Source organism: Python bivittatus, unplaced genomic scaffold (genome assembly GCF_059951505.1).
Source record: "Python bivittatus isolate LINGU-HERP-01145 unplaced genomic scaffold, Pbiv_v1 ctg000850_np1212, whole genome shotgun sequence".
Taxonomy (NCBI): domain Eukaryota; kingdom Metazoa; phylum Chordata; class Lepidosauria; order Squamata; family Pythonidae; genus Python; species Python bivittatus.
This window is the reverse complement of record NW_028277112.1, coordinates 33,961,037-33,987,789: the sequence shown is the minus strand read 5'-3', so window position 1 is coordinate 33,987,789 and position 26,753 is coordinate 33,961,037. Positions and strand designations below refer to the sequence as shown.

General features: G+C 38.4%; 1 protein-coding gene across 1 annotated transcript; it reads right to left on the bottom strand.

Moving 5' to 3' along the window:
* Window positions 1–1,129: 1,129 nt before the first annotated feature.
* On the bottom strand, window positions 1,130–26,753 carry LOC103055548 (fructose-1,6-bisphosphatase isozyme 2). Its single transcript, XM_007436096.3, has 7 exons — window positions 26,528–26,753; window positions 20,129–20,291; window positions 16,884–16,976; window positions 13,459–13,599; window positions 11,629–11,766; window positions 4,683–4,802; window positions 1,130–2,719 (listed from the first exon to the last, which is right to left on the bottom strand). The coding sequence occupies exons 1-7, from the start codon at window positions 26,698–26,700 to the stop codon at window positions 2,525–2,527; spliced, it is 1,023 nt and encodes a 340-aa protein (XP_007436158.1). The 5' UTR covers window positions 26,701–26,753; the 3' UTR covers window positions 1,130–2,524.

Sequence of the window (26,753 nt, the reverse complement as noted above, 5' to 3'; positions counted from 1 at the left end):
GTCAATTTCTCCTAAATCCCTATTCCTAGATGTTCCTCTGCCTTGTACAAATTGCATTTGTTCTAGCAAAACTTGTGCTGGCAAGACTCAAGCTACCAACAATAGCTTTGCAGAACAAACTTTCAGGCTTCAGGCAATTCACAGTCAGCTGATTGCTAATCATAGCCAATTTTGTTGATATAACCAGAACAGTCAGCGCAATATAGACTTGCATGTTAGGATTCTGCTGTAGTTTTAAGATTCCAGCAACTTCACTCTAGGAGAAATAAATGTTCCTCTTTGTTTCTTGGCTGCAGTAGAACTAGACTACTAAGTCCATTTCCTTTATACACTTCCTTGATACACTAAAGGACAGTGTACCTTGAAAGTTGAGTGGGTCAGAGAAAACAATGGACAAATATTCTGATCTCTATTAGCCCTAACCTTCACATAAAGAGAGGAAAGACTGAATAATAAATAGTAGTCAAAGCAAATATGCCCCTAATGGGAAATCTATTATTAAGCTGTTGAATATACAAGAGTGAGAGAATAATCCACTGTCCTTTCCCTTATTCATACTGCAATATGTATAAATATACATACTGAGAAAACAAAGATGTCATGAGATACATAACAAATGCATGGTCACCAGTTTCTAATTTCTTTTGTCTTGCTCTGTGCTGTTTTTCTAGCTATTACTCATATATTTTATAAACAGTCACTCACAAATCCTGGGAATCATCTAAAGATGATTACTATTTACTATTTTTTCTGTATGTATGACTATAACTGTTTCAGGAGGGTAAGTGGGGAAATTTCTGTTGTTATGCTTGGCACTGCTTGTACTATACTGTATTATCTCCTGTTGATTTCAGTTATTTCAATTATTGTATTTCAATAATCTCATAATTTTGACCTTGTGAGCTATTGTGTGTAGGTGGTTGGAAAAATGGATGAAAAAAATGATCAAATTAAAATCAGAATTAACTTATCACAGATTGAAAAACTGAACATATTTTGCAGAAGAACAAGCTACAAGTTCTCATAATTTCAAGTGCAATAATTTCTTTTTAAGTTTATGAGATCTCACCAATTAAGAACATGAAATCAGAGGAATATCTTCAAAGGAGAATCAGGTAATAGTTACGGCTTTAAACTAGGACTAGGAAGACACAGGTTTTACTTTCACTGGGTTACTGGTCTAATCATTCTCTCAGTCCAGGAATGTTGGGAGGAAAAATACAGTATGCAGGAAAGAGTGCCAAGGAAGCCAACTTTTGCTCATGAAGGAAAGGCAGGGTATAAATCTAAACACACACATAGCTTTTATATCAAACACAACAAGCTATTCTCTATGTCTTAAAAGAATATTAGAAAGAGGATTTGGGCTTTCAGCTTGATGAGGCAGCTTGGAATTCTGTATAAAATAGTGATGTAGCAGAAGAGGCAATTAGGGACTCTTATGGAACCTCAAAGATTAACAGATTAATCATTGAGAAGTTGAGCCAATTTTGTGAGATGCAGACAGTGTTGAGCTCAGGTGTCAAATGATACTGATAAAAGCACTTCTATGGATAAGAATAATTGTAAAAAAACATGGGCAACAATGTTCTTTTATTCTAAATCTATTTTTTTTAAAAAGGGGCTACAAATATTAAACTAAACAAATAGATCTGTTATATTCTTATACAGGGTCCAAATGTACATAAAATAGGAACAAAATGAATCATTCAGAAACCTTCCATGGGATAAGATAGTTGTTCTAGATATGCTTACATGATTCCCCAGTATGATCCAGAGATCTAACCAAGTCCAAATTGAATAGAAGCAGTAAATTTTAGTTAAGTACTATAATCTCGCACTGGAATCTCTCTTTAAACTTTGTTTGTCAAGGTACCAGAAACATCTTTGCTATATAGGCACAACAATCCATTCTTTATATTTTTTGGAAAAACAAATCTGGGGAGCTTTAAGATGTATGAGTTATTTGTGAGCTGAGCTAACTGAAGGTAAAATCAACTTTTAAATGTTTGGTATGCATATTATATATGAAAAACAAAACAAGAAAACCATTTTAATCTGTGCACATCTGGGCCAGGCAATGCAAAATTCCCAACAGTGTGGACACACCGCTTGGAAAAACTGCATTCTCGTTTCGATCAAGTCTAAATGGAGGGATAAACCCACCATCTTATAGGTCACAAGACTGGACACAGTGTATGATTTGATGGCGGGAAAAACAGCAGATAATTCAGCTGACTTGATGCTAGACCTGAGGACTGAACTTTCACATGTAAAGGTTGTCTGAGAAAAGGAGGTACTCAATTCATTCAAAAAGACCCTTGTTTTGTTCTTGTTTCTTCTTTAAAAAATGATCAACTTGATATTTTTAGTTAGAGGAATAAATCTTTTTTTTTTTTAAGGGGAGGGGGACAATGCCTTCTCTATTGTGATAATCAGAATGGACATTTCTTTCACTTTGCAACATCATATTTTTCCCAGGGCATAGTGCAAAAGCAAATAGATGGGGTACTTTGGAGGGCCACTAGCTGCTTTTCTGATGTTTCTGTACAAAAGCAAGGTATTCTTGAACATCCTCTGGAGAACCGACAACGAAAGGGGCTCTCTGATGAATAGACTCTGGCTTTACATCCAGCACCGCCTCTGTGCCTGTAGTAGCTATTCCTCCAGCCTGTTCAATGATGAAAGCTATGGGGTTGCACTCATACAAGAGCCGCAGCTAGAATGTAAACGAAAAACCATTATTCTCAGTTTAATTTCTTTGTTGAAACTATTTAAGAAGCAGTTTAAGAGTTTATATCTGATTACAATAGTTTTGCAAATTATAAACCCTCATTCATAGATTATCTGTCATTTTTAAATTCCTTGCCTTTGCTGTTTTTTAAACCGCAACAATAATAAAGGTAGTCCAGTCCAAATTAATCTTTCCAGTTCATTTCAATAGGAACACAAATTACATTTTTCTCCAGCAATGAGCAAGCATGATCAAGAAGAACAATAGTTTTATAGGAGTTACACATGCAGAAAGTCCCAGATTCAACCCTACTATTCCCTGGTTTAGATTCTCCCTAAGATTTTGAAGAGTACTGCTACCCCCCAGACAAGATAATATTGAGCTAGATAAACATAGAGGTTGAAACCACACTTCATTCTAAGCCACAATGTGGTCTTCTTACGGTTTTGGTTTAGCATGATATGTCAACCACACATTATTGCTTAGCATTACAGGAGGACCAGGCCACTTCTGGACTAGTTGACCTGTAACCTTTTCAGTTCTATTCCCAGTCAGTATAGAGAGAATTTTGCAAGTTGAATTTTACATCACCCTAAGCCAAAATGTAGTTTAAAAAAAAATGAATCTGGACATATCTTAGTTTATTAAAAACAGTTTATAGTTTCCAACAACAAGAATCTACTCAACTGTGGCTTAGTCAACAAACTATGTTTAATAAATTATGGCTAGCATATGTTAAGACTCACCCTGCCTGTTTCTTGTTCCATTGGATTGTTTTCCATACAGAATACCTTCCAATATGTTCCTAAAACATCTATGTTCATAGTAAGACTGATATTTCTTAAATCTCCCTGGTTTGCCCCTGAAAGGCTTTATGTCTTTTGGAATGAGAGCAAGGGGAAGAAGGCATTTTCCCATTGTTTCCTCATACGCTTTGTGATACTTTCTGAAGCATGAATGGCAACATGGGAGACAAACATTAATTTGGAAACTGAGATATACAGTACAGTGTGCATTTCACAGCACATTGTTCTGACAGGTAAGTTGTTCTCTGCAGGTTCAACCATTGTGTATTTTTTTTTTTTAATCTAAGTGGATTTTTTCACTAGGTTGCTTTCTGAAAGATTTGTAAATGTTGCACAACACTTATTGATCAAAAATGTTCCAGGACTAACTAATAAAACTTAGTAATGAACATGTTAGGAAACAATTTATTTTTTCTGCTGTTTAAAATCAACTTATGCTCTCTCCAGAGAATTTTAAATTATTATCACCTTCTAACTAAAAATGAGAAATCCTGAATTCATAAGGAACTTGTCAAGGTTTAGAAAACTGCAGTAGCAGAGTCAAAGACCCATTGAAGCCACTAGCCAAGTGCTATCATTTAAACAATGAAGTTATATCATTTTCATAATAGTCTCTGCTGGTCGTTCTGTTTCTTATGGATTAGATATGGTTTGTGATTAATTTTCTAATAACTGTGCAAATTAATCCTAAACACATTTACTCACAGATACAGCATATTGTAATACATTGGGATTATTCCCTAATAATAAGAGTCACTGGGAGTTGGGTGGCATATAAATATAATAATAATAATAATAATAATAATAATAATAATAATAATAATAATAATAAAAAAATATATGCAAGTTTTGCTTATATACTTATTTCTGATTTTCACTGCAAGAAACCTCAACTCATTCATTGGATTGCTTAAGGATTTGTCTGGAGCTTGACTGCTTACCAAATGTTAAGTTTTGAAGATGCATTGCCTTAATGCATGTGACAACCTTGTTCTAAAAAAGGACTCAGGAATCTTTAAGATTTTCATGTATGTGGGAATTGGGCTACTCCTAAATCCTGATTTTCCAAGGAACGAAAATGCACATCTTTTTCATTAAAAATGTACTTTCTTATAATAAGTCAATTAAAAGGAAAAGCATACCTTTCCTTTGGGGCTCTTCTGGTTAGCTGGATATAAAAATATCCCACCATACACCAGGGTACGGTGAACATCAGCCACCATGGACCCCACGTATCTGGCTCCATAGGGAGCTGTGCCTTCCTGTAAAGCAGAAATACAGATTATGTTGGAGGGGATTGTTCACGCCCATTATCCAGTGCAAACCTGAAACTAATCTGAGGCATAGTTCAGAGGGAAGAAAAATAATGAAATACCTAGTCTGTAATTCCAGCAATACATATCCATGGAATTCTGCCCCCCACCCCCCGCCCAATGACCTCTATATCCATCCTTTTTTGGCTGATAGAAACCCAAAGGTGACATAAATAGTGACAAAATACCATGCCTTAACATCTTTGGCCCATTGCAATACTGTACCCCTGGCAAGGCAGACTAAAATGTTTTTAAGGACCAAGGAAGGATTCAACGACTGCATTCATCCAGCCTGCAGACTTATTTAAGTTAGAATGAGAAGGAGAGTGGACAAGAGAACGAATGGGGAAGTGCCAGCCTATTGCCATTCCGAATTTCCACTGCGACTTCCTTTTCTCATTTGTCATATCCCAAGCCACGTTCACTGCTCTAAGTCAACAATACATAGACTTCCCTTTCAGATGACAAAGGGAATAGATACTTCCTGATGGTTTGGAACAATTCATTTTTCCTCTCCTGAAATAGCTGCTGATATAAGTGCTGCTGTTATAACTTGTTGGCTTCTGCCTGGACACTTGGAAGAGTACAATTCTATCACCTGATATTTCCTAAATGCTCTCCAACAAAAGTCACATTTTATGGGATGGAACCTGAGTTCTGCGTAAGCTTATTGATTCCATTCCACTATGCTCATTTTTAAAGTGAAACTTCTCATCATGCAGACATTTCTGAGCGTTTATATTAATTTTCCTTTATGCTTTGTAGTCTTGCACCTGTATTCAAGGAAGTACCCACCACATCGCTCAAAACAAATGATTCTACAATGAGCAGGTATATTTCATTTCCTTTTCCATCTTCACAACCCACAAACATTTTAACCTCCTCCCCCCAAAGAATTATATAGCAACAATCAATCTCATATAACACAATATCACTCAAGCCACCTGATGAAAGTGGCCTTAGATGCTTGGGATTGGAATGAGGGTCTACGAGGACTTCTGAGAAAAAACTCAACTCCTTCTGCAATTTCACATAGGGCATGTTAGGGCATGCAGATTGTTCCAGCAGCTAGAATAAAAGAGATACCTATTCTTTTCAAAGGGATGCTTTGAAAATCAATTAGTCAGCTTTCAAGCTATTCTTTTAAAACAGCTTGATAGCTTTGGCTTCAGACCAGCTGCTTAAGCGTCTTTTTCCTCGAAGCAATTTCACGCAGGAAGGATGTAGCAAGCAATCCATGGGGCAACTCGCACGGGGCAAACCTTTCAAAAGCTCCAACCCGCAAATATCTAGGGGAAGAGCTTAATTGCAGCTCTTACAAAAACTTTGTACCTGATCAATTTCAGTTGGCAGCGCTGCTTAAATACAGTGAAGGTAAAGATTGCAGAGCAAATTAGATTGTAATCTCATTTCCTACTGTTCTTTCTACAATCATATTTACAACACAGTGATGGGGGAAAGCTGCCTAGGTGCTTTTATCCAGTGCACAGAAAGTTATGTGGGGAAGTAACACTGCAATGCTGTTGGCTAATCCCATACAGGGCAAGTGCAGTGGTTTTAGTGGGTTTCTACATCTGGTAGATTACAAGCCTTAGGAACTCCTACTATGCTCATTGTTTTCTACCCTAGATAGCTAATCACCTGATCAGAGAAGAAAAAACACTGAGCATATTCTTACACAAAGTCAGCCTTCCCTGATCTGGTCCTCTGTGGATTCTAGCCTCAACATTCTCACCAATGGCTGTGCTGGCTGGAATTTTGGGTGCTGAAGTCCCCACATCCGGAGGATGCGAAGGCTGAGAAAGAACAAACTAACTAAGTCTGATGCCAGCCATAGGCCATTTAACTCTCTCTCCAATAAATCCAACCACCCAAACCACAGCCCAGCGCAATACATTGTTTAATCACCACTATGATTAGGATCTCAGCCATCTTTGCAGCAGCTGTCTACCTAAGATTTCCAGATTTGTTTGTTCGGTTTTGTACAAAACGTATTTGTACAATTGTGTAAAAAAAAGGAAGAAAACCAGATGACTCAGTCTAAATTGGAGTCACTGTGGAAAAGGTATGATAAGGTTAAGTGCCTCTCTGTTTCTGTTTCCCTATTGTCCCAGTTTTAGTCCCATATATGCGTTTTTGAGATTGTGAAATAATGCCATCTTGACCTACAATAAGTTGAATAAAGTCCCACCTGGAATTCCTACACATGAACCGCACTAGCCGTACAGGTGGTTATGAAACAGGTACAAACAAAGGTGAAGTATTCTTTTGTCATTGAAATCCAGATACTATATAATGTGGTCAAGTCATTTCCTAGTTCTTGTTTTTTCTGATTCTTTTGTGATAAATTTCACAAATGGTATCATTGCAAAAGTCAGGTTTATTGGTCAAGTTCTGAATTAGACAAATATGCCTGGGCAACTAAAGCCACAGGGAAAATACTTTTTCTGAAGGTTATTTTGTTTTTTGGCGGGGGGGCGGGTTCAGCTGAAAATTGAATCATGAGATGAATTGCTGCAAAAACTATTTCTGAGAGAGCACAATCCACTAAAGTCACTTTGGAAAGGTACTTTATAAGAAAGAAGGAAGGAAGGGAGAAAATCTTAAAAGCACAATTACAGGAGCACAGCTCAGAATCAAAATAATCCAAAGTTTGCAATATTATATCCTATTCATGGGTTTGGAATAGGATATATCAAAGGATAGATTCATATATAAGGTAAATAAACCCATCTAAATAAGATTAACTTCATGCTCTTTCTCCAATGCAGGTCAGAACAAGCTCATGTCCCAAGGCACATGCAGTCCTTAAGCTCCCTTTTTTCCCCTTGTTTTTATGGCCTTAGTAGGCTTCCCTAACCACTTAGTAAAAATAGTTTCTGTTATTTTGAAATGAGAAACATGTACCTATTGGGTAAGCCATAAAATAGGATTAAATTCATTTATAAAAAAATGTCTTCCAAACTCAAGAAAAAGACAGACATCTGTCATTCTTGGTTTGAGTGACCCAGTTTGGGTCTACTGTACCCCTTCTTCCCAAATATTAGCTGTAGCCCCAACTGGGTTTTAGTGCTTATGAGGGAAAGAGAGCAAGAGTGTCTTTCTCCTTCCAGTTTTAAATTAATCGAATTTCTCTGTTACACTTGCTTTGGCTACAGTTCTCTGGATTCAGATACAAGCAGGGAGCTCCAGCTAGTTTAAATTAAAAGCAGAAACTTTTGATCTCCTCCTCTGTCATATGAAAAAAGGAGGAGGAGAAGACATGCAGGGCCAAGTCTGTTCACAGGCATTACGAACAGTTTAGCCCTGCATTCAGATTGGTCCTAAAGCTGTTGTCCTATGTTCACTTCAATGCCAGTATCACCCATTGAGTGTGATCAAGGTCTGGTTAGTGCTTTTGACAGAGCCACTGCACCAGAATTAGATGCTGCCAATGGGGCTAAAGAGCTGCACGAAACAGAGTACAATGTTATTGATGGATTTAGAACTGGATTGGATAAACTAGCAATCTTAGAAAAGAACTGTGTTCATTCTATTCAGTACAACATTGAACATATTATAAGAGTCTTTGACATGCAATACTACCACATTAAGTAATTTTGCAGGCAGAATCAGGTTAGGCCAATATTTTATTCAAAGTTTTCCAAACAAAATAAAATGCAAAGGGCAGGAAGTTACTATTTCAGTCTTGAAACAGTGGCCTACTGCAGAGCTAGCAGGAAGCTAGCTGCTGGGAATCCTCAGTTATTATTCATGGGACATAAATAAGATGTCCCTGTATTATTTGCTAGAGCATCTAGGATCTTTTTGAGACTTGGCACACACAAAAAAACGCTGTTTAGGAAAAAAAAGAACTGTACTTATTTCCTTCAGTAAAATGCATTTTGGACTACAACTGTTTCAAGGTTCCTACATAATTCCAAGTTGAGTAATTGCATTTATCTATAAATAATATCAAGATTAGAACGCTATATGGAAGATTGCTGAGAACAATCTAGGACAGTCTGAGACTGCCAAATCCAGATGGCCATAGATGGAAGGAAGAGATACAGAAAACATTAGCTCTCTGTTTCTATCTAGTGGACATACAGTGTTTTGTAGCCCAGAAAAAATGAAGATGAATATTAATGGAATTTTCTAAAACAGTTTCTAAAGTAGCTGAAGCTAAAAGGCAATGGCGTTATTTGAAAGGAAACTAAATTGAGACAATACTGGAAAAAGTATTCTGGAAATATGTATGGGTATAGTAGTGATATGTTTAAGAGTGAAACTGAAGCAAATGTTATAACTAATGAAAACATTAGTAAAAAGGAAACAATAAATTCTGTGAAAATGCTGAAAAATAGTGAGGCTATAGATAACTGGCGAAATGTTAAAATACTGATGTGGTTTGTTTATGGAATGGTTATGCAAGTTGTTTGATGTGTGTGAGAAGATTGCACCTGCCTGATAATTGGTAGCAACAGTGAGTGCAAAAATGATGGGTATTATTTTCCTGTGTGCCTGAAAAGTTGTTTGGAAAATTCTGTTTGAAAGAGTACAAGAGGTGACAAGGAGCAATACAAAGGTGGAGGGTACAGTGTGGCTTTAGCCCAAGCAGGGGATATTCAGAGCAGACGTTCGTTCTTCAGCATGTGATTCAAAAATGTTTGACCCTGAGAAAGAACATTAGTAGAAGGCTGATTTGGAGAAAGTGTGTAGGCCTGCATTATGGAATGACTGTGCAAGTATGGAATTGAAGAGTATACCATGGAAGTAAAGCATGCATGAGAAGAAATAGACTGCTTAGCAAACAGTTCAGCGTTGAGCAGAGAATAAAACAAGGTGATGGTTGTTAAATATACTTTTGGGAAAATGTATAAGGAATGTTTGTGGAGAGGCTAGACATGTGTTGGGTAAGGAAGTGGATGGGTATGTGCTTTGACATGCAGGTGGTACTTGTGGTTAGCTGAGAATCCAGATGATTTGCAATGAATGTCAGATAGACATCTGATGTAGTAAGGAGTATGGATCTGAAAATTAACGGAGCAAAGACCAGAATGGGATTGACAAGGGAAAGGACCTGAACAACTACAAGTTATAAATAGTGAGAACTCAGGTCAAGTGAATACTTACTCCTTGATAAAATATTCATAAAAAGATAGGAAAAAAGCCTGGTAGAAATGACTTTTTTCCATCCTAGTGTTTTTCCCGTATGTGCAGGATCCTTTTTTTTTTTTTGATCAACTGAATGTTTATCCATTGATTGCGACAGGAATTGACTGATTGGCTTGTTGCCTGAGTCTGATGTCAGGGGCTGAGAGAGAGTGACTGGCCCAAAGTCACCCAGCCGGCTTTCATGCCTAAGGCAGGACTAGAACTCATGGTTTCCTGCTTTCTAGCCTGGACCTTTAACCACTAAACCAAACTGGCTCTTATTTGATCTGGTAGAAATGAATGTTTGACCAAAAACAAACAAACAAACATAAAAATGCTTCATATACCAGTGTGTTTCTACCACTTTCTTATATAGAGCTAAGAAAGTTATGGCTTGATAGAACAGATAAGCTCCTGAAAAAGAGAGAAGTTTAAAGAACAAAGTGTTATGTATGAATCAATGTATGGATATGGTAGAAGCAAAGTTGGCTTCTTGGCATAGAAAAATATAGAGAGGTATAGTGAATAATGTTGGTGTAAACTAGTTTTAGGAGAGCCAGTTTGGTGTAGTGGTTAAGGCACTGGGCTAGAGACCAGGAGGTCATGAATTCTAGTCCTGTCTTAGGCACAACGCCAGCTGGGTGACCTTGGCCAGTCACTCTCTCTCAGCCTTAGGAAGGATGCAATGGCAAACCACTTTTGAAATCTTGCCAAGAAAATTGCAGGGATCTATCCAGGCACTTGCCAGGAGTCAAGACGGCTGGGTGACTTTGAAGGCATGAGAAGAAAAAAACTAGTTTTAGCAAAGCCTTATTTTCTTTTCTTTTCTCATATCTTTAATATCTTTGGCTCACTACTCCTTATTCCTGGCTCATTTTCTGTGCTGTATATAATTTCTTACTCCAGAAAGGAATAGCATGATGGATAAGCATGTATTTATGTATGTAGGGAATTTATCTTTGCCAACCCTGGGCTCCCAAGATGCTTTCTACCACTTCAACCATATCCTCTTTTCATTTTTGAAGAATATCGGTGATGCTGTGTAAGCTCAGAAGCCATCCTGGACATAAATATGTAGGGTGATACTTTGCTTGATAGCAGGTTGGATTCCTTTAAAAAAATAATAAAATATTTTCTAAAAAATTAAAAAATGCTTATGAACCCAGTCTTTAGATGTTCTCAAGCAAGTAAATCCCACTGACCTGAAAAATGGATGTCTGTGTAAGATTGCAACTATACTATCAATAAGTCAATGTATTATGGCAGTTTGTATTATGGAATTTACCCACTGCCCAATACTAAAACTTTTTCTATCACTTTTTGGTTGTTGTTGCTATATATTTCACAACTCTATAGTGGATACACTTTGGGGGTAGCCTTCTTATATTGTGTTCTTGAGCTAACACAACATTTTTAAAATAGACATGTATCTTCTTGCTAGCATAAGTTGCCTTCTAATAAATGGAGACTCACTTAGATTTAGGTCCTCCAGTGCTTTTGGACAACATGTTTTCTCCTTGAATGCATGAATGCAACTGTAATCAAAATTCTCTGTGGGAAATATGAAGCTAAACTGTATTAAATATGTATACACCAAGTGCTACTACTTGTGATTAATGGCAGCCAAATGGTAAATTACCTCAGGAAATTTCTTCTTTTGTAAATACTCAGTCACAGCTGGATCAAAGTACTTTGCGTAACCTTCATTAAGACTATAGATTTTTCCTTTCTTCTTGATTTTCACATCTTTTTCCACCAAAATGAACTCACCAAGAGCCTACACAACAGTTAAAATAAATAAATTATGCTGTTAAGGAGCTTGTGAATTAAGATATTAATTCACATGTTATCTTAATGAATTATTACTGTAAATATTTCCCATTCCTCCAAGGCTGCTGCTTAAGACTCAATTTAATCCACTTACAAAGGAATAATAATGATTAAACTTAGCGATGACCACTTCTAAGAAATCTCTGCACTCTTAATTGTCTTTGCATACAGTAATAAGAATCCTGGAATTTTGTGAACCATGATAGATGTCAGATCTGCACTATCTACTTTGTTTTGTAGTAGAAGACCCTGTGGTCCACCGGCTGGAGCTCAGGATGCAAAATAGTAGGATGCACCACTAAACTAAGAATTAAGGACAGGATATCCATGGGCACATTCATTCAAAAACCCACTCTTCAGGTTTTCTTCCTCCAAGCATTATATTCCAATCAAGTAATAATTCCAATCAAGTAATAATAAATTTCAGTATAAGTTTCAATACATTGGAATAATAATATTCCAATCAAGTAATAATTGGGAGGAGAGGCTTTTGAAGTGTTGATACTTCTGGGATTCAGAAACGTTTGCCAATCTTCTGCAGGCCTTCCAGAAGCTGACCAATAGATCTCAGTCTATGATCCTCATAACATTCAAATGGTTATATCCGAGTAAACAGCACTTGTGCAGCATGTACCAGATACTACACACAATTGCTGCCCTTATCACCTCTTATCACCAATCATTCTGGACAGTTTGCAACACTGCCATGTATCCAGTATCTGGAAGGATGCCATGACAACTGTAGAAGAAATGTTTGTAGAACATGCAGTAAAGAAATATATGAAATACCTTTTTAGCTTTTCTGTGAATTATATTTATCACTCTGTGGGCATATATTGTGGTCATCTTTTTACATATTCTCATATATTAATTATTATTTTTCAAAGGTCTGCAATGTGTTTCCCTAAAAGTTGGGCTGCATGTGGTCCCTTCCAAGCTTTAAGTGTAGCCCAGGGTCTTTACCAAAATTTATACTGAATTTGTGCTTTAATGTAACCAAAGGGGAAATAATAAAATACATAATCAGGTTGATATTAATTAAATGTAAATTTTAAACCAAATTTAGTTCTTGTCCTGATCCTGCCCACTTTTTCATTCTAGTTTGGTCCTCCTTGACTCCCAACACACCATCTAAAGATTGAGTGCATTCTTTGGTCTAAAGAATCTCTGAAATGTACAAAAGAGAATTTATCATAACCTGCTGTGCCTTACCATAGTGGTTTTAGTGACTTCTTTCTGAAGAAGAAGCAGGCAATAATTACTTCTGTATGATAATAAATGGGGATACTGTTGACACAATTTAGAGCATGATTTTGGGAGAAAAACATTAATATTTACTCAACAGCTACACCTTGATGAATGATCTAGAGTCTTTTACCAGTATGAGAGCGAGAGCGAGAGGGAGATAGAGAGACTATTCTACAATCTACACTACAAATGAAAGTGACTAAAGCAGTACAGACTCAACTAAAATTTCAGGGTAGTCAGTAAAGCTTTTTATACGATCAGTTAAACTGATGCGTTTCCAGTCTAGCATCAGTAGGAAGCACTATGCTAGACTCTGAAAAGGGAGATGGTTTTCATGTGCAATATGAAACAGCAACAGAAGCAGAACTAGTACTTAGTACTTGTATCATACCGGATCCAACATAAACAAGTCCACTCCTTGCCCGGTTGAAAGAGCGACTAGCGTTGCACTGCCATACAGAGCATAACCTGCTGCGACAATGTTGCGTCCAGCTTGTAAGGCATCCTTTTCAGAAGGCTCATCTTCAGATGTCTATCAGAAAAAAGACTGCAGTATAAGTATTATCCAGATCTTTTGTTGTGATAAAATTTGAATTTGAGGAAAACAAAGAAATTAAAAAGGTATAGATAGGAATTTCTGTTAATCATGGAACTACAGCTTTCTTTCCCATGCATGCTATTTTGATGTGTGTCTGATATACTGAGATTGAAGAGCTTTTTGTAAGAGAATCTTAAATAAAATTGATCTACAAATACTGCCAAGTACAAATTAGAGCCATTAACAGTAAAGATCTACCAACTGCAAGTCAAGCTGTAAACTGAAGTAACTTGCCTGTGTTAATAATAATAGCGGGATTCATCAAATGAACCACTGAGTACTTTAACATTGTCCCTTTATTTGTTTTAAATTTTATTGTGAGACCCAATGCCTGTGTTAAATGTATTTGCAAATGGCTAATAATTATTATTAGGTTGTAATAGCTAGTCATCAATGGAAAATGTCATTTGAAATGGATCTTTTTAGGTCAAAGGTGCACACTCTGTGAGTTCAAATCTTATGCAGTTTCCCCAGATGTAGGATTGGCCCTCAGAGACTTCAAATATTACTGCAGATGAATCGTTTTAATGTGACAGAAGGATGTGACTACAGGGTAATCATATGAGCTATATTTAATTTTAATCACCTTTAAATATAAATGAAATGAAATGAATTATAATTTCTATCCCAGTGTCATTCGCTGTATTTTCAAAGGCAGTTCCCTGGACTCCACTCAGAGGCAAAATAACAGTCATAAGTCCCCGGGGATGCACTGGAGTTCTCCCTAGCAACTTAAGATTAGTTTTATAATAAAGTGTAGATAACAATATGCACAAATTACAAGGAACCACATTCATTCTGGAACAATTTCCTATTCCAAGTCTGGAGAACACAACCACAAAAGGTTAAAGAGTATGTGATACAGGCTGGTTATAGGATTCCAGATAATTAATTCAAAAGGCTTAGCAAATCAGCAAACTTTGCTCTAAATGGATCAGATAACTTTTAGATATGTCCTGATCTTTTAGTAGAAATTCTGGGCTACATCTCTCTGCCAAAGGTTTGGAACATATTCCTATGATCTAAGGTTAAACTATATGATATGTAAAACATTTATCATGTACACTGCCTTCTAGTTTTTATTTTCTCTAATGTATGTATAAGGGGGAAGCAATCTGGATTTACTATACACAGAATGGAGCATCTTAAAGTATTCCATTGTAGAATCTCTTTCTCCATTAGCATTGCTTGTTTCACTACCAAATCTATTATCTATAGCCAGGCTGTACGCTATACTGTAATATCATTTCTTCTGACCCACTCAACAAAGATGCTCGACTGATGGATTGAATATTTGGTGGCAGTCAGAAGACTGAACTACCCATCTAACAACATCCATATACAGATCAATAGAGCCAGATCAAGTCCCAGGGAGGACTACAAAAGAACACCATTGGTTGTCACTTACAGCTCATAGCTCAAGATACTCAAATCTATTATTAATAAACAACAGCCCATACTGGACAATGACACTACACTTTCTCAGGCACTGGGTGTCAGGCCCATATCTGCATACAATCACCCAACCAGAAGCAGATTCTCACAAGCAACAAACAACAACAGGACAATGATGCAAACATGAGAACCAGACCCTGCAACAGACTCTGATGTCTAGTTTACCCCCACATTTATACTCAGAGCACCATCAGAGGCCAAACAACTTTACGCACAAAATTAGAGGTACATTCACATGTTTTTCCCCCCTCTAATGTGATATGTTCCATCATCTGCCAGGAATGCCACTCTAGATCATACATAGAACACACAGGCCAAATTTTGCACAAAAGAATTAATGAACATGAGTTTGACATAAGGACACACAATAAAGACAAAGCAATATCAGAGCTAGTTTGGTGTAGTGGTTAAGGCATCGAGCTAGAAACCAGGAGACCTGGAATTCTAGTCCCGTCTTAGGCATGAAGCCAGCTGAGTGACCTTTACCCAGTCACTCTCTCTCAGCCCTACGAAGCAGGCAATGGCAAACCACTTCTGAAATCTTGCCAAGAAAACTACAGAGACCTGTCCAAGTAGTCTCCAGGAGTCAAGACTAACTCAAAGGCACATGAATATGCAATAATCAGAGTACTTCAACCTCCCAGGACACTCCATTACAGTTCTCAAAACAGACATTTTGGAAAAAAGAAACTTTATTAGCACAATTACAGGTAGTCCTCACTTAACAACCACAATAGAGACTGGAAAATTGGTTGTTAAGTGGTGCAGTCATTAAGTGAGTCTACATGACCAGACCTGATTTTACAACCATTTTTATGATGGTTGTAAAAGAAATCTTGTGGTTGTTAAGTGAATCCAGCTTCCCCAATGGACAGTTTTTTCTGGAATTTGCTTAACAACAATGTGATTCACTTAATGACCACGCGATTTGCTTAATAACCATGGAGATTTGCTTTATGACTATAATAAAAAAGGTAGCAAATCACGATCATGTGATCGCAAGGGGGTGGTGCAATGGTTTGTGACGGTCATAAGTGCAAGTACAGGTCGTAAAGCACTTTTTACAAGGCCATCATAACTGAACCATCGTAAAATTAACCATCGTTAAGCAAGGACTATCTGTAAATGAGAGGCTGCTGAACTCATATACATCAAAAGATTTCAGGCTACCTCAGAAGATCTCAACAAAAATGGGTTTTTAATACAACTATTAATTGATGAGGTACTTGTAATCTCTTTCATATGTAACTTGCATCTATATAACCACCCTATAGATTACAAAAGTAATGCCTTTTGAAGATGCTTTTAAAAGCAAAAAAGCATGGGAGACCCTGACTGCCATTTAAAGTTTGTTTGTCACTTCAGCTGATTTGAGGTCATAGAGTCAATGGTGAGAATACAGTATGTCTTCCATGCAGAAGATAAGAGGTTCAACCACCATACTTCCAGTTCACCTGGTAGTAGGTGGAATGAGAATGTGAAGAAGTACTGTCAGCTGCATCAGATTCTATAGGGCTAGCTGAGCATATATTTGGATCTGATCCAGAGTTGTTCTCTAGGACTGTGGCTTCACCAAAGAGTTCTTCAACCTGGTATCACATGTAACTCCAACACCTTTGATGAGTGCTAACTTGGGAAAAATTTCAGTAAAGCAGATGTTATTTTTAGAAATCTATAAATGACAATGATGTAGTGAGATACTACCACCAGATAGTTGTTCTGCTTTTTTTACTATTCCATTTCTTTTCCTTTCAACAGCTTACCTTCTTGTAAATTGCAAATATTGTTCCTATTGAGGCTAAACAGTCTATATTAGAAGAGCCATCTAGTGGATCAAAGCACACCACATATTTACCCTGAAAGAGGAGAAACAAAAGCAGTCTTAAAGCAGATATTAGCAGGCTCAATATCCATTCACTGTTTAGCAAGAACTCATTTAGAAAGTTATCAATCCTGAGAAATCTGCTTTAGATAGAACATTAGCAGAAAGGTGGGTTTTTACATCAGAGGGTTAATGAAAAATAGACTACAGTACAGCACAATACCAACCCACCCACCACCCACCCCCGCAACACACACACACATATATACACACACTCAAGAAAAGGTTGTGGTAGGGAAGTAAAACAGTTCTTGTCTGGCTGCTTCTGATAAATTGCAAGTCCGCTGAAGTTACCTTTTTTCTGCAGTTCTTTGACTGTCATATCAAATATTATTTCAGGAATTTTGGCAACTTTCTGATCCAGCTTTTCAGGGAAACTGGGAACCGCAATAGGATATCAATGAAATCAGGTGCCTAACTTGCACAAGTGAGATTACATACAATACATTTATTTGTACTGCAATTAGTTCTCTCCACGGTTCATTTTGGAAATTAAATCAGCCCCCCTTAGGTTGAACTAGAATCTCAGGGAAGAGATTTCATATTTTCATTTATATTTATTGAGAATTTCCATATTGTAAAAGACAAACCAAAAGGAAAAAAAAGTGCTAGAAAAGGAAACTAAGGTTAAGAAACATATAAATGACTTCTGACCTTCTTTTCAACCGATAATTACATTTTTATTGTTCCGCCTCCCTCTTAAGTTTTTTTTTCAAATCCCTTCACCTCCTCATTTAATCCTCATTTTTCTTAATCTTCACATCCATAAATCATCAATTCATTTTTTTTCTTTCAGCAAAAAGTCCAAGATTTCATATTTTCAAATCTCCTCCTCCTCCAAGCAAATTGTACACAAAATATACACAAAAATAAATGTTATCTGGAAACACTAAACAGAAAGATTCTTTTTTAACAAAGCAGCTATCAACTGATTTTTCTTCTCTACCAACAGCTGACAGGAGGAAAACTGTAAAAGTAAATTTAAAAAATATATAAAAAGGGGGAAAAGAAAATGCAGCTCTTCCTTCTCTTCCCTAGCTTTTGAAGAGGTTATTCCTTCATCTTAGATCTCCCCCAGATTTTCCTGTCTAACTCAACAGATCTGTTCTCTTTCTTCATATAGTTCGTGTCAGATAGGAAAACTAGCCTGCAGGGTTTTTTTAACCAGCTGTCATTCAACTGATGAAAAACTATTTTATTTTTCTATGTCTTTCAAAGTAAAATAATAGCTCATTGGATTCTCACTGGTGGAATGTTCTTGCCCTTATTTAATCATAAGGTGGCCCAGCATGAGTATCCTGCCTATCATTGTACAATAAATTCCAGAATAAGGCCTCAGGTATTTCCTCATATGCACCTAACTCCAGTACAAATATGCTCCAGCAATCTCTTTTATGTTGTGTCCTTACAATGTCACTTTCATCTGCTCCCCAGCCAATAACAGAGGCAGCCTCCAGCTATCCTTAGCTCTTCTGGCTTTAAAGTAGTGTTTTTCCTCTTATCTTGACACAATTTTGCCATGGATTCAATCTGGCATGTTTCACTGACATGGTCAGGTGACTCCAAGAGGTTGGGATCAGCTCAGGTTATATTGACACGCTAGCTTTGTGTTGTCATAGCCCCTCCCTCTGATGTTTGGGCATCGTATCCATTTTACTCTAGTTTGGCATAAGAGAGCCTGGCTCTTTCAAGCTAGGTTCTCCCTTTGTACTGTCTAGGTCACTGAGCTCAGTGAACTGGATCATTCCCAACAGCTGCTGATTTGCAACGTGCATGGGAAACGCACATTGAAGCAGAAGAGAGAGGGAGGCAGTTATTTCTCTGCTGCTTCAAGGCATAGCGGTCCATGCAACTGTCATTTGCACTGCTTTTGAACGTACATGTAACATTCTCCTGGAATAGCACTCAGTGCATGCTCAGCTTCTTATCCATATGGGTTCAGTGCTCTTCTGGACTAATGCTCTATGCAAGTTCAGTGCCGTTTGAATGTAGGTTTAGTGCACTTCAGGAATGGTAGACAAATATGCCCAAAAGGAGTCCAACTATCAGCTGATAGTCAGGCTCCCTTTGCATGCACCCATGTAAAACACGTGCACAAAGCCACAGCAATTTCTGAGAGATGACTAAACCTGCCAGTCTAGCCATCTGTCAAAATCTGTGTCCTATCCCACCAGCCCCGTCCCACATTAAGGAGAGTGACTGGATACTGTCTCACTAGGTGGTGGTGTTTGGTGGGAGGAGAGGGAAACACAGCTGGGGGAAACCCACCAATCCTTGTCCTGAACATGCCCTCTAGACCATAAATAACAAGAGCACCATTTGCCAGCATTGCAGCAGGATAGAGATTGCCAGCGGGGACATCAAATTTTATGCCAGTATAGTTTTCTGCCTGCTCAAGCACTGGTGGATAGCTCTAACTCAGACATGTGGAAGGATGTGCAGTAAAAACAATAGCAACATCATCATCAGCATACTTTGTCACCTTCAGGAATAAAGTAAGCTCAAAAATATCCCCAAAATAAATTTTCAAATATCCTGAGAATTGTAGAAAAACAAAAACCTCTTTTGAATGGCAACAATACTTTTAACCAATCATGTAAGGCCAATGTCAGCCCAGCGTTATTCTATGCTACCTACCTACCTACCTACCTACCTACCTACCTACCTACCTATTATCTTAATGTATTAGATTTAAAAGGAGGGGACTCCTAAGTGACTCAGGATGGCTTATCTAGTTAAAAAGAGAGAAAAACAATGAAAAAAGAAAAGAACAGGTGCAAATACATTCTGTGTCTTTAGTTTGCAGAGCCAATTCCAAAGAGGCTAAGATGGCTCTTTGTCTATCAGTTTAAAGGTTAATTCAGTTTAAGCAGTTAAATCTTAATCCAGTTCTGGCAGTGTTGGGGCAATATTCGCAGCATCACAGCTTTGGAATGACGGGAAAGCCATTCCCCAAGCCCCGCAGGATGCCAGCTCTGCCCCCATGCGTCTTCAACTGCAGAGCGTGCCTAACGTTTTCCTTTGGAGCCCCTTGGAGATGTCCTTTTTTCTTCAGCGATTCAGTTGCGCCCTCTGCTGCTGAAGGGGTGACCACCCACCTCCCAGTTAATCAGACTGTGTACTGACCCTCTTTTCTTTTGGAGTGATAATTGCTTCTTTATTCTCTTCAGAGACCAGGACGCAAGTGCTGTAGGAGGACTGTAGCATGTTGATAACCAGAGAATTGGACAACACATCCAGTTTTTTCTGCTCATCCCCAGTCACGTTCATGCTTCCTGCTATTCCAAACCTATGGAGGAAAAAAGTCCGTGGGGTTATTAATAGCATGAAAAAAGAGCTAAGCCAGAGAAAAGCAAATGGATGTTCTTCACATTTTTGGACTGTGGCTCTCACAGTCTTCTGCCATTGGCCATATTGCCTGGAGCTGGAGGAGGCAGTGAAGACCTGGATGTGCTCCCAGGCATGGGAATTGAGGGGTTAATTGGAGCCCATGGGGAATTTTCAGTTTGTTAGATCTTTTTACCCCAGTGGTCATGATAGGTTTTATATGTTGGATTTTTTTTTGTTGTTTTGTTTTCTTTTGGTAGTTGGATGATGTTTTAGCTGCCCAGAGTCATTTATGGTATAGACATAAATCTACATAAATAATCAACTGAAGTCCCAAATGCCAGGGGAACACAGGTGACTAATCCCTAAATTAACAATGCAATCTATGTGGTAGGAATGTGCTTTAAAGTGCTGTAAAGTGCTTCCTTATTACTTGAGTCTGCCTTTCCAGCCGTCTCTTCTGTATCTTTTAGCATAATCTTATTGAAATCTTCCATGTTAATTCTCCAGAACTGTTTCTGTAAAAGGCTAGTCATTGTAGTACTGTAATAAGGGTCTATTTCCATGATCGTCTCTGTTGGAACTCAGCTATTCAAGATACTAAATGGAGGATCTACTTCCTCTTACTTCTTCCTTTTTAATTAATTGAAATGGAGTAATGTTATTTGATAAATTTATATTGCCTATAGTGGGAATGGCTTTGAGCACAAATCTACAGTATTTGTGGAAAATATATGTACAAATAAACTGATACTGTCCATTATGACTAATTATAATATTCAACATTGTTCTTTACTTGACAACCTTCTGACAATATCTACTGTACACTGGTCACTTGGACTCTTACATATCATTTGTAGTCACACAATGTTCTTATATGAGATTTATAAATCATGAAATTATGACACCATATGAAATGAATAGATCAATCAAATCAATTATTATAGATCAAATGTGTTCAACACAACCCTATGGAAAGCAAAAATAGAGGTTAAATTGTAAGTGATTTGCAGCCAAGCCCTATTGATTCAGAAATAAGCCCTGTTAATTTAATTTCAGGGTAAAATGTTCAAGAAAACTTGAAAGTTGTTAGACTTGCATTGATGAAATGTACTAGATGTCAGATCACGTTAATGGAAGTACTATTTGTAGATGCCTGGTCGTGCTTAAAACCGTAAAAATATTTTGGGAAGGCAGAATATAAGAACAACAAATCTCTATTTACAAACTTTTAAAAGGACCAGAAGAGGAATGGCAGCAAAATATGATCATTTGTATATTAATTCCTCATTCTGGCAACTATTTCCTTTCACTAAATAGCAGATCATACTTTCTTTGCAAGTCTGCTGTTTTTAATAGTGCTTTAGAATTGTTACATTATATTATTCATGTCTATAGCAATACCCTGATAAATCAGTGGATTCATGGTGGCTTACAGTAATCTCTAAATATCATAAAAGCTGAATTGAAATAGAAATAATATCATAAAACAATACAACTGAAATTAACAAAAAACTAAAATACCAGCAAAGTCATTTGGCCTCATGTATGGCTAAAACTAGGATAGTTTCTGTTGCTTTCCTAAAGGCTAGAAGCGTCTGGACCATTGGTGGTAAGCCATTCCAAATATCAGAGGAGGGACAGAAAAAGTTTCTTTCTTCATGCCTATCCTCTAACTTCCTGAGCATTGGAATTCACAACATCCTTTCCTGAGCTGAATGCACAGGAGAGACAGCTTCTACTTGGAGAAGACCATCCTGAAAATATCCAGGTCTCAATTCATGTAGGTCATATCCAGCACTTGGAATTCAACCTCAGAACATATAGGCAGCCAGTGCAGGATATAAATGTAATGTTTATACTTTATACCTTTAAGATGTTGGGATTAACAGATGAAGGGCAGCATGCACATTTGAAAATTCTGTAAGACGAGCTCTCAGACTTAGGGCAGAGTCCCAGATCTGTAGGCTTTTTGCACATGGGTTGTGCAATGCCACTTCCTCCTTCCTCTCCATATACCCGTGTTAGGCATCAATATTGTATCAGAGTCATTACAGAATGAAAACAGAAGCAATTACCTTATTGTGGAAGAATGAGTTTGCTTCCAGAGGCATAAAAATAGCAAAGACAGTCACTGTGGGCCTGTGTTCTCTCCTGCCTGTTGCAAGGAATGTAGCTGCTGGATCTTTTGCCAACCTGAGGATGGGTGGGGAAGGAACCCTGACAGAAGATGCTAGGACCCTGGTGGCAAGGTCCAAGAGCTCTCCTGGAGGGTTGGACAGGAAAGGAGACAACAGAGCCGGGGCACCCACACTTGGGCAGCATGGATGAAAATGGCTGTGGTGGGTCGTTCTTCTTGAATTTTGGCTGTTCTGGAAGATGCAGGAGGGGTAAGGAGCCAGATGCAGGGAGGAGCTGCTGCCACTGTTACATTCCCTCTTTTTCCATTATGACTCCCAACTCAAAGTCAGACTTTGTCTCAGTCAACAGTAGCAGCAGTACAACCACCAGTCTCCTTGTCTTCTTTTCCTCGCTGAGGGGATGCTTTGCAGTGACTTAGATGGGGGGAGGAGATTCCTGTGGAACTGGGGCAAGAAGTGGCAATTGGATGAGGCCTTTCTCTAACCTTTCTCCATGCCCTTAGTCACTGCACCTCTCTCGCCATCCGAGAGGTTAGCCATGGGCCCAAAGAGGTCTACTTATGTCCCTTTCTCATTCCTTCTAGTTTTTTATCTTAATGCAAGAACCATCTCAAGCCAGTAACAGAATTCTGTGCCTGTTTCTTTGTTGTATGTGAGGTTGCAGGGCCTCTTCTACTGGGAATCAGGTGAAATATCAGATTATAGAGGAAGGCCAGGAAATAAATAATGAAAGAATGAAGAGTTATGAAAACCATTTCTACTAGTGCAATGGCATGCCTGCTGACTTAGAATAATTCTTCTTTTAAACTGTGCTTCTGTGATTCAGGCATAGACAAACTTAAATGAGAGTCAGTAACAGTGTTTCTAAGTAAACCTGCAGTTTAGGCAGAGAAATTCAGACATTAGTCCACAGCATTTTGACACTGGAATATTCTAATGGGTCCTGCTTTCTGCCAGCAATAGACAAGTGAGGGGAATTGATGGAAGAGTTTCTTTGCCACTTTTTGTGGGCTCATTCTCAGATCCCTCTAAGTCACAGCACAAAGATACTCACTACCCTTATTTAGAAGACATGTACAATGACGTAGTTGTCTATTCATGCTCAGTTCTTTTCTTGCAAACGTTTCATTATCCGGCTAGGTAACATCTTCAGTGCTAAAATGGGATGGGGTTTGCTCTCTGTTTATGTGCTGTGGCCTGCCTTGCCAGTGCTGGTGGCGGTGGGGGCTTTGTTTTCCTCCTCTGGTAGTTCTTTGATTGGCATATGTTTGCTTATCTGGGTGATGATTGCTGGTGATTCATTGCTGGTGAGGCGATCTTCTGGTCTTTTGTCTCTTTTGAATAGTATGTAGATAAGCAAAGGTTACCACCAGGTACACAATCAAGCAGCAAACATGCCAATCAAAGAACTACCAGAGGAGCAAAATAAAACCCCCACCGCCACCAGCACTGGCAAGGCAGGCCACAGCACATAATAAATAGAGAGGAAACCCCACCCCATTTTAGCACTGAAGATGTTACCTAGCCAGGTAATGAAATGTTTGCAAGAAAAGAACCAAGCTCAGAGAACCCCAAGGACTCCACAGTTCAACCCCGAGCTACACATATTCACCTCTATTGGTATTCATGCTCAGCCTACCATGATGGTAGCTTATATACCTCTTTAGCTGTTCTTTTTTTCCCCCTCTTCTCCCAACACAATCTTGTTCTACAAACACTGTGATGCCTCACTGATGATGTTGGGAATAATTGTGGTTAGGGCTGGGATCTGTCCACCTGCCACTGGTTCCTTGTGGCTGCTGTGCGCATGCTTGCTCCCCTCTGGTCTCTGGACACAACTTTCTCTTGGCTAAGGGGATGCAGAAACAATGGAGCAGTTGGCTTCCACAGAGGCATCTCACCATGTACAATAACGCCTGAATCGCACTTCAGCACTGCAGGTATTCATGCATTCTCCTTATATACATGAGTCCAGTGTACTTCTGGAATGCTCTATTAAACCTGTTTAAAAACATTATTTTAGTAGTCTTTTGAAACAGGCACAGCTAAGGGGGTGGGGTTGAGATGGAAGCACCTCTAATGTTCCTCACAGCCTCTCTAATTGGGTTGCTTCTGAATATGAGTCTACCAGTCTTCTAGAAGGCCAGTAAACCTGTCCAAAAATAACCTGGGGGCAGGTGGGCAAAGATGAAGTGGTGATAGGTACTCCAAATGTGTGGTGCTTCTCCATGCCCTTCCTTGACCCCATCAACCTGTCAGCCAGGCTATTTTGGACACAGGTCTACTGGTCTTCTGTAGGGCTGGTAAACCTATATAAAAATAGCTTGGGTGACAAATAAGTGGGGCAAAAGGTGGACCCAGGATGAAGTGGGAGAGAACTTTGATGATCTACATGAGCTCCTTTCTATTTCAGCCCAAGATTTTCCTCTGCCCCATCATCCTGCCAGCTGGGTTTGGGTTTTTTTCCACAGGTTTATCAATCTTCTGGAAGTCTGGCAGACCTGAATTCAGAAACAGCCTGAGTGGACAGTATGGAGACTCTCTGCACTGACAACCTGTCACCTGGGCAACTTGAAATGTGACCAAAGCCTGGAGGCACCATTTACACTTGTCCAGTCTTACTCCATCATAGATTAAAGAGGGGAAATGAAGCCAGGGCACTCCAGCAATTGCTGCCCTTAAACTGTCACAAGAAATTGTAGTGACAGAATCACCTACAAGCCTCAGTAATAAGGCAGATTAAAGCTTGACTGTCATAGCAGCAGAATTCATGGATTTATTTAACCAATGTTTATACTGCCCCAATCACAGAACTCTGAATGGTTCACATGAATCTCAAAATGCAATTTCAGTAGAATAATAAGCATAATAAAATAATACATCATAACAACTGGCGTCATACATTCCTACTGACTCAATGCACATTAATGAGGTTATGAGGAGGAGCTTTGCATGTGTGTGTGTGTGTGCGTGTGTGCGCACTTAATTCCATCCCTTTGCAAGCAAGGAAAGGCATTAACTGCAATCCTTTCCAAACAGGAAATGACAAAGGGCTGGAAGGGCCTAAGAACTTCAGAACCAAATATGGCCCTTCCCCTTGACTGATCCCACTCCTTTCCTTTTCTATTTTCTGGACAGCATTTCTGACTTTTATAAGAGACAGTCTCAAAGGCTGGCAGGGAAACAAAGGGGTTTCTGCTACCTGATTTCCTCCTCCAAGGTTAGAGCCCTCTTTGTAACCTTGAAAAAAGAAATTCAAGAAAGTCAATAGCCCTGAGATATTATGCCAGGAAGCACAAGATTGCACCTTGGTAATTTATTTTCCGATTAACTCATTCATGTTTATATTAAGTTATAAAAATATGCCATCAGGTTTCTGGAAGGCAGCCAAGGCATGGCCATGACATCAAACCTGTTAATGAAGACAGTACAGCTTGTCACTTGGCACAATTCTGAATCCTTCTTCTGAATCATCTCCTATTACATTAGAAACAATTAGCTGGCCTGATCTTTACACTTACATGTGTATGGACCATTTTGTTTGAACTTCTCAGCCACAGAAATAGCATAGAAGCAAATCAGATTATTCCTATGTTAATATGACTGTTTTGGTTGCTGAATTATATTACCAATATTAAAATACATGCATATTACATGCTAGTAAACTATTTGTCTACAGCTCAGATCATAATAGCTCATAACTGCTTACATGTTATTAAGCTTTACTACATTCTGGAAGCTTTCTTTCTCTCTTTGAAATTATTATGTTAACGGGAGCAGAGGAAACAATTTTTGATTGTGCCTTCTTTCTGATCAAATTGTTTATATCAAACCAAGATCAATAGTGATTTGAGAGAAGTTTTATAATTCTCCATTTTTGTTGTTGTTCAGTCGTTAAGTCATATCCTATTATAGCTGTCTTTCTTTCATTCCAGCCACATGGAATTCTGTCTCAATAATTTTGCTCAATGTATTATAAGAAGTACATCTCCTTCCCCAGATCTCATCCAAGACATTCTAATATAGATCTGCTTCTCCCCTTTTCTATGCTACTCACATATGAGCAAGACCTGCCTTTCGGACTGCCGATGAGATGGCCTTGATGGCAGTGAGCATCGAGTTCAAAAGCTGGGTCAGTTCTCCTGTTGCCCCTTTCATCCGTCGTCCTTTCTCCATGACAAATCGGTTCAGGGTTAGCATGTCTGTTTCAAAGGGGCTTTGATCCGACATGCTGGCTGGAAAGCAGGACCCGTTTTCTGAGCTAGAATCTAGGAGTTCTTCTC

Coding starts and splice junctions, on each gene's coding strand:
- LOC103055548 (XM_007436096.3), bottom strand. CDS start 26,700: ATGTCGGATCAAAGCCCCTTTGAAACAGACATGCTAACCCTGAACCGA. Junction 20,292..26,527: donor AAGGCAGGTCTTGCTCATAT/GTGAGTAGCATA, acceptor TTTCCTCCATAG/GTTTGGAATAGCAGGAAGCA. Junction 13,600..16,883: donor TATTTGCAATTTACAAGAAG/GTAAGCTGTTGA, acceptor TTTTTCTGATAG/ACATCTGAAGATGAGCCTTC.